The sequence below is a fragment of the Panthera pardus genome, unplaced genomic scaffold (genome assembly GCF_024362965.1).
Source record: "Panthera pardus isolate Hobbes unplaced genomic scaffold, ASM2436296v1 HiC_scaffold_12, whole genome shotgun sequence".
Taxonomy (NCBI): Eukaryota; Metazoa; Chordata; class Mammalia; order Carnivora; family Felidae; genus Panthera; species Panthera pardus.
Genome location: NW_026526677.1, coordinates 6,959,668 through 6,971,737, shown reverse-complemented (window position 1 = coordinate 6,971,737; position 12,070 = coordinate 6,959,668). Strand labels below are relative to the sequence as shown.

At 64.9% G+C, this 12,070-nt stretch overlaps 1 protein-coding gene across 4 annotated transcripts; it reads left to right on the top strand.

Annotated features, from left to right (window-relative positions):
• Positions 1–196: 196 nt before the first annotated feature.
• On the top strand, positions 197–11,874 carry SIPA1 (signal-induced proliferation-associated 1). 4 transcript variants are annotated; one of them, XM_019414990.2, is made up of 16 exons: positions 197–325; positions 2,646–3,406; positions 4,057–4,184; positions 4,270–4,446; positions 6,467–6,641; positions 7,353–7,456; positions 7,714–7,871; positions 7,952–8,561; positions 8,898–9,172; positions 10,078–10,305; positions 10,423–10,534; positions 10,628–10,736; positions 10,835–10,936; positions 11,032–11,086; positions 11,309–11,387; positions 11,482–11,874. In XM_019414990.2, exons 2-16 carry the CDS (start codon positions 2,734–2,736, stop codon positions 11,626–11,628), a joined length of 3,132 nt encoding a protein of 1,043 aa, XP_019270535.2. In that variant the 5' UTR covers positions 197–325; positions 2,646–2,733; the 3' UTR covers positions 11,629–11,874. The 4 variants fall into 4 exon arrangements, with proteins under 4 accessions (XP_019270535.2, XP_019270534.2, XP_019270533.2 ...); XM_019414989.2 differs by having other exon boundaries at positions 11,011–11,086; XM_019414988.2 differs by having other exon boundaries at positions 10,423–10,736.
• The last annotated feature ends 196 nt before the right edge of the window (positions 11,875–12,070 follow it).

The following is a 12,070-nucleotide window of genomic DNA, read 5'->3' as shown; positions in this document are numbered from 1 at the left end:
AACGGAGGGGGTTGCTAAACGCTCCAGGAATCCTGCTGTAGCCCTCGGACTTGGTCTGGACGGCAGGTACACTTCAGCGTTTCTCGGCGGAGGCTGGAGGCCCCACAGCGCTCGGACTGCGCGCCCGCCTTGCCGACGCCTGGCCAGTCCCCGCCCGCGGTGCTTCCCGCCGGCCCAGGCTGCTCCCAGGCCGGCCCCGCCCGCTCCGCGGCGGCCCCGCCCCCCGGCACGGCCCCGCCCCCAGGCGGAGCCAGCGCCCTAGCGCTAACGGGAGAGGCAGCGGAACCTCAGCGCGGGAGGCGGCCACCAGGCGGGAGCCCTAGAGGTACCGGCGGGAGCGGGGGAGTGGAAGCACCGAGGTCGGGCCAGACAGGGGAAAAGGTGGCTTGGCGTGGGCCTGGGTGGTGTGTGTGTGGAAGGGGGGGTCCTCGGCGCGTTCGCCGCCTGCACCCTCCCAACCTCCCCGTCCGGGCTCCAGCTCCAGTCCCGAATCAGTACGTCCAGTCCCCTGCCTCCGGCCGGCGGCCCCCACTCTGCTCTGCGTGATGGCCCGGCCCGTCCAGTGTGCCGGCGACTGGATGCGGCGGCCCCCGACTCCTCTGGGCGGCGCTGGCGACTGCCCCTGCTGCCGGCTGTGTGAGGGGCTCCCCCTGTTCTGGGGCTCCCCTTGTCTCGGGGCGGCCTCCTCCACAGCCTTTGCGCACCGTCCCCCAGTCTCGGGCCTGGCCTGGGAGGAAACATCTGTCGCCCCCTTGGCAGCAGAAATGGGGTCGTGACCTCCAGATGTGCTGGGAGGCGTCCAGGGCCTCCTCCTGGGGCAGCCAGGCCTTCCGGATCTGTGGGGGCGGGGCCGGCCCCCTCCCCCCAAGTGACACGGGCTGCGAGGAATGTCCCGGCCTCAATGGACCCTGTGTGAAGCTGCCGGGTGGGGGGCAGAGCCCAAGAACACCCCCCAAGGCAAGGCTAGAGCCCAGCACTGGGCCAGAGCGAGAGGCACCCCACGGGCTGTGCACAGACACGTACACAGAGCTCAGCCCACGCGGAGCAGGGGCTTACACGGCTCCCCTCTCTCGTGTCCCCTCCCACTCCAACACACACTTCACAACCCAGGCCCAAGACCAGGGCCTGCATCATCACCACACATGGTCAGCTTCACACTCTTCAACCTCCTTTCAGGCTCCCAGTGGTGTTGGGAAAGGGCAGAAGGTTAACCCCATTTTAGGGATGAGGGAACAGAGGCTCAGGGGTGAGGTCAGAGGTTGTCCTAGGAGAAACTAAGGGAGGAGGCACCCCGAGCGTGGTGGCCTACCCTTGCTTTGTCTTAGAGCTTAAGCTGAGGGGTGGACGGAGCCCTGGCCCCCCCCCCGGCCACACACAGTGTCACCGGAGGATGCCCAAAGCCCTACCGGCAGTCGCCTGTGTTCCTAGTGGAGGGTCCCACATCCCTGTCCTGCTTGCCCACACCAACCTGAGTTCACCTGGGGTGGCTTCCCTCACCTTCTCACACTACCCTTGGCACCTGCCCCTGGCCTTGACATGTTTCCGCATTTAGCAGGTCCCTGGGACCTTGGGTATCTCAGTCTTACATCCCGTGAGACCTCGAGCCTCAGCCCAACACCCCCCGCTCACCCCACACCTACACACACAGGGACGGGAGTGGGCAGGTACTGCGCTGTCTAGGCCCTGGAGATTGACAGAGCCGGGTTCAAATCCTTGCTGTAACATGGAATTACTTCAGGCAAGAGCATCCCTTTCTCTGGATCTGTTTGACCATCTGTCACACGGGGTTCAGACCTCCCTGTCAGCATCAGTGAGGCCAGGTAGGCAGCTGTCCCGTGGGCCCCAGTTCCAGCAAAGGGGTTCCGTCAGTGTGACTCCTTCCCCTGCCCCCAGGCATGGCCACAGTAGGCTGCAGAGAGTGAGCCTGGGCCTGTCCTTCGGGCCAGGGGGATGGGTCCCATGACTGAGCTGGTGTGACCCCAGCACCTTCCTCAGGATATGGTGCTGGGCAGGGGGCTGGGCTCAGAGTTGGGGCCACTTCCTGTACTGAAGGAAGTACTCTTGTCGTTTCTGTTGCCCTCCCAGTGCCCCCCGGGAACCTCTGTGTCCTTGAGGTATTGAGGCCATGAGGGCCCGGGCATTGAGACCCAGCTTCTGGGTGCTCGGCTCCTGCGGGACCCTGAAGGAAGTGGGAGGGGCAGGGAGGAAAGTCTCTGGGGACAGGACGTCCTCCCTTTGTCAAGTGGGTAAGACCCAGACATCAGTGGCCCCATGGGTTTCCCGTCCCAGTGAAGACGAATCGTCTGTCTAGCTGGCCCGGGACTTGGTGGGGACCCTCATTCTGGGCCCAGGCCAGAGCCACGGTGTGTGCCGTAGGAACTGACCGCCCCAGGGCTGCCCGGACTCCAAGACCCTCAGGGCCAAGGCCCAGACAGCCCGGCCCCTGGCCCTGCCCCTCACTTAGCTGGAGGAGGGGGCTGGAAACCTCAGCCTAGGGCAGACGAGGAAGTGGCCAGGAAAGCGGAAGAGGCTTTGATGGTCGCGGAGGGGGGCCGGAAGCCAACCCGCGTGGTGGAGGGCCAGGCTGGGGGCCCGGGTTCCTGTTTTCTCCCCAGGCCCCACTGAACAGCCCCCTCCTCCCTCAGGGCAGGAACTGGCCTGCCGCCCGGGCACCAACCACCCGCGCCTGCCAATGCGACCCGGCCCCCGGAGAGCCAGGCCCACATCACGCCCATGTGGGCCGGGGGCGTGGGGAGCCCTCGGCGGGGCCCGGCCCCTGCGCCCACCGATGACCTCTTCGCTCGGAAGCTGCGCCAGCCGGCCCGGCCCCCGCTGACACCGCACACCTTCGAGCCAAGACCAGCCCGGGGCCCGCTCCTGCGCAGCGGCAGCGATGCCGGCGAGGCCCGGCCCCCCACACCGGCCAGCCCTCGCGCCCGGGCCCACAGCCACGAGGAGGCCAGCCGCCCTGCCGCGACCCCTACCCGGCTCTTCACTGACCCCCTGGCACTGCTGGGGCTCCCGGCCGAGGAGCCGGAGCCCGCCTTCCCGCCGGTGCCTGAGCCCCACTGGTTCGCCCACTATGACGTGCAGAGTCTGCTCTTTGACTGGGTTCCGAGGCCGCGGGGGACGGGCGGCCACGCGGAGGCTGGCTCTGGGACTCCGGCCTCCGCTGAGGACCCGTCCGCCAGCTCGGACCTGCTGCTCGAAGCGCCTGGCTTCGTGAGTGAGCTCGGGGGTGAGGGCGAGCTGGGCCTGGGCGGGCCGGCGTCCCCACCCGTGCCCCCTGCACTGCCCAACGCGGCCGTGTCCATCCTGGAGGAGCCGCAGAACCGAACTTCGGCCTACAGCCTGGAGCACGCGGACCTGGGAGCTGGCTACTACCGCAAGTACTTCTACGGCAAAGGTAAGGGGAGGGCTGGGCAGCAGGCCCTGTCACCTGACCAGCACACGGTAGGGCTCAGGAGTTGTCATTTCCCTGTCAAGTTTCCGGCCAGCTGCGTGAAGGGTCAGGGTCTGCCTCTGGGGCCAAGACTGCCCTGCGGGGCCTAGCTTTAACCACCTCCCTGAGGCCTTCTGCCTGGATCGATTCATCCTACCCCTCCTACCCCTCCGGGCTGGGGAGAGAATTTCTATCAACACTTCTGTGAGGTGAAGAGTGAGGTGTGAAAACCTCTGCACCTGGGAACCTCGTTCTCGTCAGTTCCCAGAAGGGAGGGCCCCAGACGGGAGGATGTGGCTGGCGGGGCCCGGCAGGATCTAGGCCTGGAAGCCAGCGGGCATTGGCCCCCTGGGTCTGGGGCAGGTGTGAGGTGTGCCGAGCCGCCCAGGGGGCGGGGCAGAGGGCCAAACACGGATAGGGATTTGGCCTGGTAGAACGGGGGCGGGGCTGCGGAGGGAGTGGGCCTTAGTCTAGGGTCCCTGCTAGGTGAGGGGATGGGGCGTGGGGGGGGGGGTGGTGGATTTAGTGATGGGCTGGTCGAGCGGGGGTGGGACCCCCGGGGGGGTGTGGGGCCGGTCATCCACCGACCGGCCTTCCCCCGCACCCCCCTCCAGAACACCAGAACTTCTTCGGACTGGACGAGGTGCTGGGCCCGGTGGCAGTGAGCCTGCGGCGGGAGGAGAAGGAAGGCAGCGGAGGAGGCACTCTGCACAGCTACCGCGTCATCGTGCGGACCACACAGGTGGGCCGAGGTCATGGGACCCGAGCGCGCTTTGCCTCCTCGAAAGCCTGTATGGATCCTGAGCGCCCCTATGTCCCCTCCTCAGCTCCGGACCCTCCGCGGCACCATCTCGGAGGATGCGCTGCCGCCGGGGCCCCCGCGGGGTCTGTCCCCGAGGAAGCTTCTGGAGCACGTGGCGCCGCGGCTGAGCCCAACCTGCCTGCGCTTGGGCTCAGCCTCACCGAAGGTGCCCCGCACGCTGCTCACACTGGACGAGCAAGTGGTGAGTGGCCGGTGTCCCCGTGCAGCCCCTACAGCTAGACCTGGTCTGAACCCAGTCTGCTCAGCTCCCAGCCGCCTAGCCCTGACCCTGATCCTGGGCTGGACGGTGACCCCAAGAGAGCTGGCTTTTCAGAGGGGGCAGCACAGGTCATCCAGAGCCTTGCCTCTCAAAGTATAACCCGTAGACCAGCAGCATCCACACCATCTGGGAGCTTGTTAGAAACGCAGACTTTTGGGCCCTGCCTGTCCCACCGCATCAGAGCCTGTACTTTCAGAAGATCGCAAGTTAATTGCCATGTACGTTTCAGTTGAGAAACACTTGCTCCCCTTCCTGCAAGTCCCTCTCCTTCCCTGTCAGTTTGCCCTGCAAGGTGCTGCTTAGTCTCCTCTCAGTGTGGGGTGCTCACTCCTTCCTGGGGCTGCCTGTTCCACTGTGGGTCAGATCAAGCCAGTGGAAGTCCTTCCCGGCCCTGTGCTGAAAGCTGCCCACTGGCTCCGATTCTCCTCCTCTGTGTCATTCGGTCTGTCAGCCATTCAACAAACATTTTCTCACAACTTGATGCTGGGCCCCGGACTGGACACGTGGGGACATGTCCAGACCAGGTGCTGTCCTGGAGTAGCTCACAGCCAGTGGGGAGAGAGAGAGAGACCCACAGTTAATCGTGGAGCAGTGAAAGAGGAATATTGAAGGCTCCATGGGGCGCCAAGGGTAGTCTTGGCAGCCCTTCCTTGGCTTGGGGTTTAGTATCATGGTGGAAATGTAAGGGCTTGGCTCAGGAAGAACAGGTGTCTTCTAGACAGAAGAAACAACTTGTGTGAAGGCTTAGTGACTGAGGGCAGGTCACACTGGGGTCCTATAGGCAGTTCTGTGTGGCAGGAGTAGCACTTGGGGGGAAGGGGGATGGGGAAGGCTTGTATTTGGGAAGGCTTGCATTTGGTCCTGGGGGCACTGGGGAGCCATGGAAGGTATGAAAGGTAGAGCAGCCTTCAGGTGGCAGTGTGGAGGCCAGACTGGAGGGGCCAGGCCAGAGGCTGTTGTAGTCATCCAAGCCAGACCTGATGGTGATGATGGCAGAGGTGAAGAGGAGATGACAGTCCAGGGGTAGGTGGGTGGGATGGGAGCGGCACAGTGAGGGGGGTGAGGTGCCAAGTGGGGGGAAGGACACTTGGGCAGCCGGAGAAACGGGTCTGGAGCTCAGAAGAAAGGTCTGAGCTGGAGGCAGAGACTGGAGTCTCTTCCCGTGGAGACGGTTGCGACCGTCACCGAGGGCAGAGACCGTGGGCGGAGAAGAGGCCCAGGCCGGAGACAGTGGGGTCGTTAGGGTTTCAGGTAAAGTGAAGTTCCAGTTGTCCCAGGCGCCCACCATGGAGACAGCGTGCCAGGGTAAGGCACGCCCATGGGCTGAAGGAGCCGCAGGGATTTGGAGCTGGGGAGGAAGCGGGGCTACGGGAGTCAGGAGTGATGAAATTGAAGTGGGGACTGAGTGTAGACAAGCTTCTCGTGAAGAAAGGAGGCTGGAGCCCGAGGGGCCAGAGCACCTTGAGCTGTGCACGGTTAACCCCGGATGGAAAGGAGCCGGGAGCAGCGTGAGCGGAGGGGGTGCAGGGCTCAAGGCCTCCAGAGGCTGGGCTGGGGATGCCTGGGATTCGAGGGAGGGGAGGACAGGCTAGCCTTGAGATAAGGAGGATGACAATGTGAACGTTCACAGAGATGGAGCGAGCGCACCGTGGGCCGGGTCCTTTCCACGAATCACCTCTTCTGTGGTCACATGAGAACCACCCCCCTCCTGGTCCCTTCCCACCTGTGACTTCCTCTACCCTCCTGAGCACTGGGTGGGGTGGGGGGAGGGGGCAGGACAGACCAAGCCCACTTACAGGCAGAAACACCAAGGTGGCTTAGCGAGGGAGGTGCTCAGGGCCGCTCGCAGAGACAGCCCAGCCCCCAGCCCATTGCCCAAGACCCGGTGGGCGCAGGGCCCGAGAGACTGAGGCCTGGGCCCTCTGCCTGTGCTGCCCCGCAGCTGAGCTTCCAGCGCAAGGTGGGCATCCTGTACTGCCGCGCCGGCCAGGGCTCAGAGGAGGAGATGTACAACAACCAGGAGGCAGGACCGGCCTTCACGCAGTTCCTCACCCTGCTGGGCGACGTGGTGCGGCTCAAAGGCTTTGAGAGCTACAGGGCCCAGCTGGACACCAAAAGTGAGGCCCGGGGGGCTGGGAGTGGGGGCGGACCGGTGCTGAGGGGCAGACGGCCTTGGTGAGAGCCCCCTGGCTTGTCACCGCTCCCCCTGTAGTGTCCTGGGTCTGAGGCCCGGGTCGAAGAGTTCTTTGGGCAGGTTGAGGACGTGGGTCAGGGGCCACACTGGCCAGGCAAGCCACGGGCTGGAAGGAAGGACTAGGATGGTCCCCCAAGGCCCTGATGCCCTACTGCCTGAGCCGGAGCCACGCGGGCTGGCAGGCACCGCTCCCTCCGTCAAACACACATATTCCCCCAGCCCTGCTTCCTCGGGAATGCCCCTGCCTCCCGGGTTAGAAGGGCCCCAGGGCCGCTTGCGGAGCACCTCTGGCCTCCTTCCCCTCTCAGCTGCTCCACACATGCGGGTGCCTGGGCCAAATCTGTCCTCTCCTGGGACATCCACCTCCGCGCCCCCCCTCAGAGCAGGCCGCTCCTCACTGAGGTCCTCGTTCTATCTCCGCACGCCCACGCCGAGCCTAGGCTGGAGGCTGGAGCCTGTGGGGGAAGGGGCAGGGAGCGGCCACTGGTGAAGCCACGACTTCGTGACCTGGTGGCATGAGGGGTGGTCCGCCTGCTGGCTGGGGGGCACAGGAGCTCGAGACCGCAAGCAGGGATGCCAAGTTCGAGCCGATCCCTCTTGCTCTCCCCCCGTGTCCCCGAACCCCTGGCCACAGCGGATTCCACAGGCACACACTCCCTGTATACCACGTACCAGGACCACGAGATCATGTTCCACGTGTCCACGATGCTGCCTTACACCCCCAATAACCAGCAGCAGGTGTGAAGAGCTATGACGGGGCTGGGGGATGGCCACGGGCTTCTGGGGAACCATGGAGGGGGGTCACGTGGGCGGTGGCATTCGCACCTTGACCTGAGATCTCTCGAGGCCTAAACAACCCTCCCCAAAGACAATCACCCCAGACCTTCCCCAGGGGCAGGTGGGGGAGCCCCTGATGCCCAGCCTCCGCCCTGCCAGAATTAGGAGGGACTTGGGCAGACAGGTCCGGGTTACATCTCCTGCCATCTAACTCCCAGCTCCTTCGGAAGCGCCACATTGGCAACGACATCGTGACCATCGTGTTCCAGGAACCCGGCAGCAAGCCCTTCTGCCCCGCCACCATCCGCTCGCACTTCCAGCACGTCTTCCTGGTGGTGCGGGCTCATGCACCCTGCACGCCACACACCTCCTACAGGTGGGTGCCTGGGTGGTCCCAGTTCTGCCACCGCCACGGGCCCTCCCGGTGGCCCCTAACTACCGCCTCCCTCCCCTCAGGGTGGCCGTGAGCCGCACCCAGGACACCCCTGCCTTTGGGCCGTCTCTGCCCCAGGGCGGAGGCCCCTTCCCGGCCAACGCCGACTTCCGCGCCTTCCTGCTGGCCAAGGCGCTCAATGGCGAGCAGGCAGCAGGCCACGCACGCCAGTTCCACGCCATGGCCACGCGCACGCGTCAGCAGTACCTGCAGGACTTGGCCACCAACGAGGTGACCACTACGTCGCTGGACTCGGCCTCGCGCTTTGGCCTGCCCTCCCTGGGCGGGAGGCGAAAGGCGCCCCCTCGGGGCCCGGGCTCCGAGCTGCAGGCGGCGGGGGCGCTGGTGTGGGCCGTGCGCGCGGCGCCCGGAGCGCGGGGCGCCGCGGGGGCCGAGGCCCGTGGTCCCGACGACGCCGAGGTGCCCTGCCTGCTGGGCATCTCCGCTGAGACGCTGGTGCTGGTGGCGCCGCGCGACGGCCGCGTGGTCTTCAACTGCGCCTGTCGCGACGTGCTGGCCTGGACCTTCTCCGAGCAGCGGCTCGACCTGTACCACGGCCGCGGGGAGGCGATCACGCTGCGGTTCGACGGGCCCCCCGGCCATGCCGTAGGCGAGGTGGTGGCGCGTCTGCAGGTGAGGCCCAGGAGTAAGGCAACTCGCCGCCGGGTCCCTCCCCACCTCGGGGCGGAGCGGGCTGTGGAACCCCTCGCTCTGCCGCCTCTCCCGCGAAAGGGGAAATTGGGGGTTGGGGGCAAACCCTGCCCTGGCGCTTGGCAGAGCTGGAACGGGGCCGGGGGGGTGGGGGGAGCGGGGAGGTCGTCGGGCAGGTGACTTCCGGTCTCTGAGCCTCAGGCCCTCATCTGCCGGGGTGTGGGGGTGCGGGGGTGTGGGGTAGGCGGTCTGGGCGGCCTGGGACCTGGACTGGAGCTGGCGCAGTGCCCGCCCTGCTCACGCCCCGCCCCGCCCCAGCTGGTGAGCCGAGGCTGCGAGACCCTCGAGCTGGCGCTGCCCCGCGAAGGCCAAGGCCGCCTGGGCTTCGAGGTGGACGCCGAGGGATTCATCACGCACGTGGAGCGCTTCACGTTCGCGGAGACAACGGGGCTGAGGCCAGGGGCGCGCCTGCTGCGCGTGTGCGGCCAGCCGCTGCCCAGGCTGGGCCCGGAGGCCGCTGCCCAGCTGCTGCGCTCGGCGCCCAAGGTCTGCGTCACCGTCCTGCCCCCCGACGAGAGCGGCCGGCCCCGCAGGTCAGGGCCTGGATGCGGGGAGGTGGGAGGACCTGGCAGCTGGCCACCGCGGAGCCTGTGCCTCCCGTGTCGCCATTAGCATTCTCCCAAGAATACCCGTGGGGAGGGCTCCCCTCCAGAGAATCCCACGTTTCTTAATCTCTCTGAGTCGCAGGTGCAGAGTGAAGCCAAGATCCAACAGCAGCCCCGTCTTTTTAAAAGTATCATCCACAGACGCATACATGCAACCGGCCACTTACCGGCTTAAGCCAGGATATGCAAACTTTTCCCCCAAAGGGCCAGACAGTAAATATTTAGGTTTTCTGGGCCACCTGGCCTCGGCTACAGCTACTCAACTGTGCTGTAGCACAAAAGCATCCATAGAGGACACATGAATGAATTCGTTTTCTTTGTTCCACTAAACCTTTATTTGTGGGCACTGAAATTTGAATTTTATTGATTTTCATGTGTCATGAAATGTTCTTTTGATTTCTGCCAACTATTTAAAAATGTAAAAACCATTCTTGGCTCACAGGAGTAGGAAAACAGGCACATCTGCTAAAACAGGAAAAAAAAAAAAAAAGGCGCAGGCTGGATTTGGCTCCCAGGCAGGAGGTTTTAGATCTCTACCCCGGGTGATTTGTGTCATTACTTAAATCCTCACAGCGGGCTGTGAATTGGTACAGTTTACCCATTTCGCAGACAGAGAAACGGGTGTTCAGAGTGATTTGCCCAGGATACACAGGAGCAGCGCTGGGTCTGGAAAAAATGGCCAGTAGTCAGGCAAACAGTTTTCGTTGTCGTTAGGGTGTTTGGAGAGCTCTCCTCCTGGAAGTGAGCCTCGGGCACAGCCGGGAGTGGGGCTGGAGATGCGGGACACCGGGGACAGGGTGTTCCTGCCTGACGCCGCCCCGTTCTCCCGCCAGGAGCTTTTCGGAGCTGTACACGCTGTCTCTGCAGGAGCCCAGCCGGCGGGGGGCCCCAGAGCCCGTGCAGGATGAGGCCCCCGGGGCGGCGACCCTGCAGCCCACCACGCAGCAGTTGCTACAAGCGTGCCTGCTGGAGGGTGGCAGTTCCACGGGGCCTGGGGATCTGGCTGAAGAGAGGACCGAGTTCCTGCACAGCCAGGACTCGCCGTCACCGTCACCCCGCAGGTGCTCCCTCTCGGCCCTCCCTCTCGTCCAGCCCAGTGAAGTTGGACGGCCGCAGTCTGTGAGAGCAGGGGCCCTGGGGTGCAGCTTCTCTCGCCGAACTGTCTCTGCTCTCCCCAGCTCCCTGTCAGACGAGGCCCCGGTCCTTCCTAACACCACCCCGGACCTCCTCCTGGCCGCCACGGCCAAGCCGTCAGCACCCGGTGCTGGCCGGGAGACCCCACCCACCCGGGTGAGCAAAAACAAGACTCGAGCCCAAAGGGCGGTGGTGGGCACAGTAGGGAGGGTGGACGTCACTGCATCCGTACCCATTAACACCCCTCAGGATGGGCCAGGCAGCCCCAGTGGTTGTGAGGACAGGGGCGACCCGGCCCCAGAGCTGAGGGCCTCCTTCCTGCCACGAACCTTGTCTCTGAGGAACTCCATCAGCAAAAGTGAGTCTGGACCAAGGTGTGGGTCATGGGTGGGGGCGGGCAGAAGAGGGGCTGGCTTGGGCTCTCCCTGGGCTGAGCCCACCTCCCTGTGCCCACAGTCATGTCAGAGGCAGGCAGCGAGACCCTGGAAGACGAGTGGCAGTCCATCTCAGAGATCGCCTCCACCTGCAACACCATCCTGGAGTCACTGTCCCGGGAGGGTGAGGCCACCAGGGCGCCGGGGGTAGGAGCCAGGGTGGGGCGGGGATCTTTCTCCCTTTATCCTCCTGCCCAGATGGTCCCTCTGTCCCCACAGGACAGCCCATCCCAGAGAGCGGGGATGCCAAGGGAACTCCGAAGTCTGATGCTGAGTAAGCCTCCCCCTGCGGATCTAGCCCCTTCGCTGTACCTGTGTGGCCTCCATACGTGCCCGTCCGCTAGAGTTAAGCGTTGTCCCGGGCGGGGCTCCGCGCTCACACCCACAGAAGTCTGCGAACACAGGGGTTGGGCCCGTCTCATTTAAGCGGGCTGGGAGGCAGCCGGAGGTGCTGACACCTACCCTGGTCCCACGAACCTGTCCCCCACGTCCTCAGGCCAGAACCTGGGAACCTGTCGGAGAAGGTCTCTCGCCTGGAGTCCATGCTCAGGAAGCTGCAGGAAGATCTGCAGAAGGTGACCGCGGGGCGGATCGGGGGTCGGCGGGGAATTACAGGGCCGCCCTGGGAAAGGAGCCGCTGCTCTGACACCTGCCTCCCACCGGTCCCAGGAGAAGGCAGACAAGGCGGCCCTGGAGGAGGAGGTGCGGAGCCTGCGCCACAACAACCGGAGGCTGCAGGCCGAATCGGAGAGCGCAGCCACGCGCCTGCTCCTGGCCTCCAAGCAGCTGGGCTCACCTCCTGCCGACCTGGACTGAGCCGTCTGGGCCAGCCTCAGCCTGGCTGTGGACCCGCCTGGAACTGCTCAGGTCCTTCCGGGTACCTGGGTCACAACGGGCCCGGGGCCCTCCTCAGGAACTCTCCCTGCGCACAGAGGCGCGTCTTAGCACTGCCCCCACTCCCCAGTCCATTATTTGGTGGTGAAGTTGCCCCTTCCCCCCGTCCCTGTTTGTAAATATTCTGTGGAGAAGAGGGGACTTTGGGGAGTAAAGAAGCCACTACTATTTGTGTCTGTGCGGGTGTTCATGACACGATGGGGGGGGGGGGGGGGGGAGTAGGGCGCAAATCAGTTTTGACCCCAGAGGCTCCTGCCAAGTTCCCAGGACCAGTTAGAAGGACAGGCCTTGGGGACATTGGCTCAGGCCCAGGTCGGCACTCGCTGAGGGGTTCTCTGAGGCTAGGCCACCCCTTGGTTTCTCT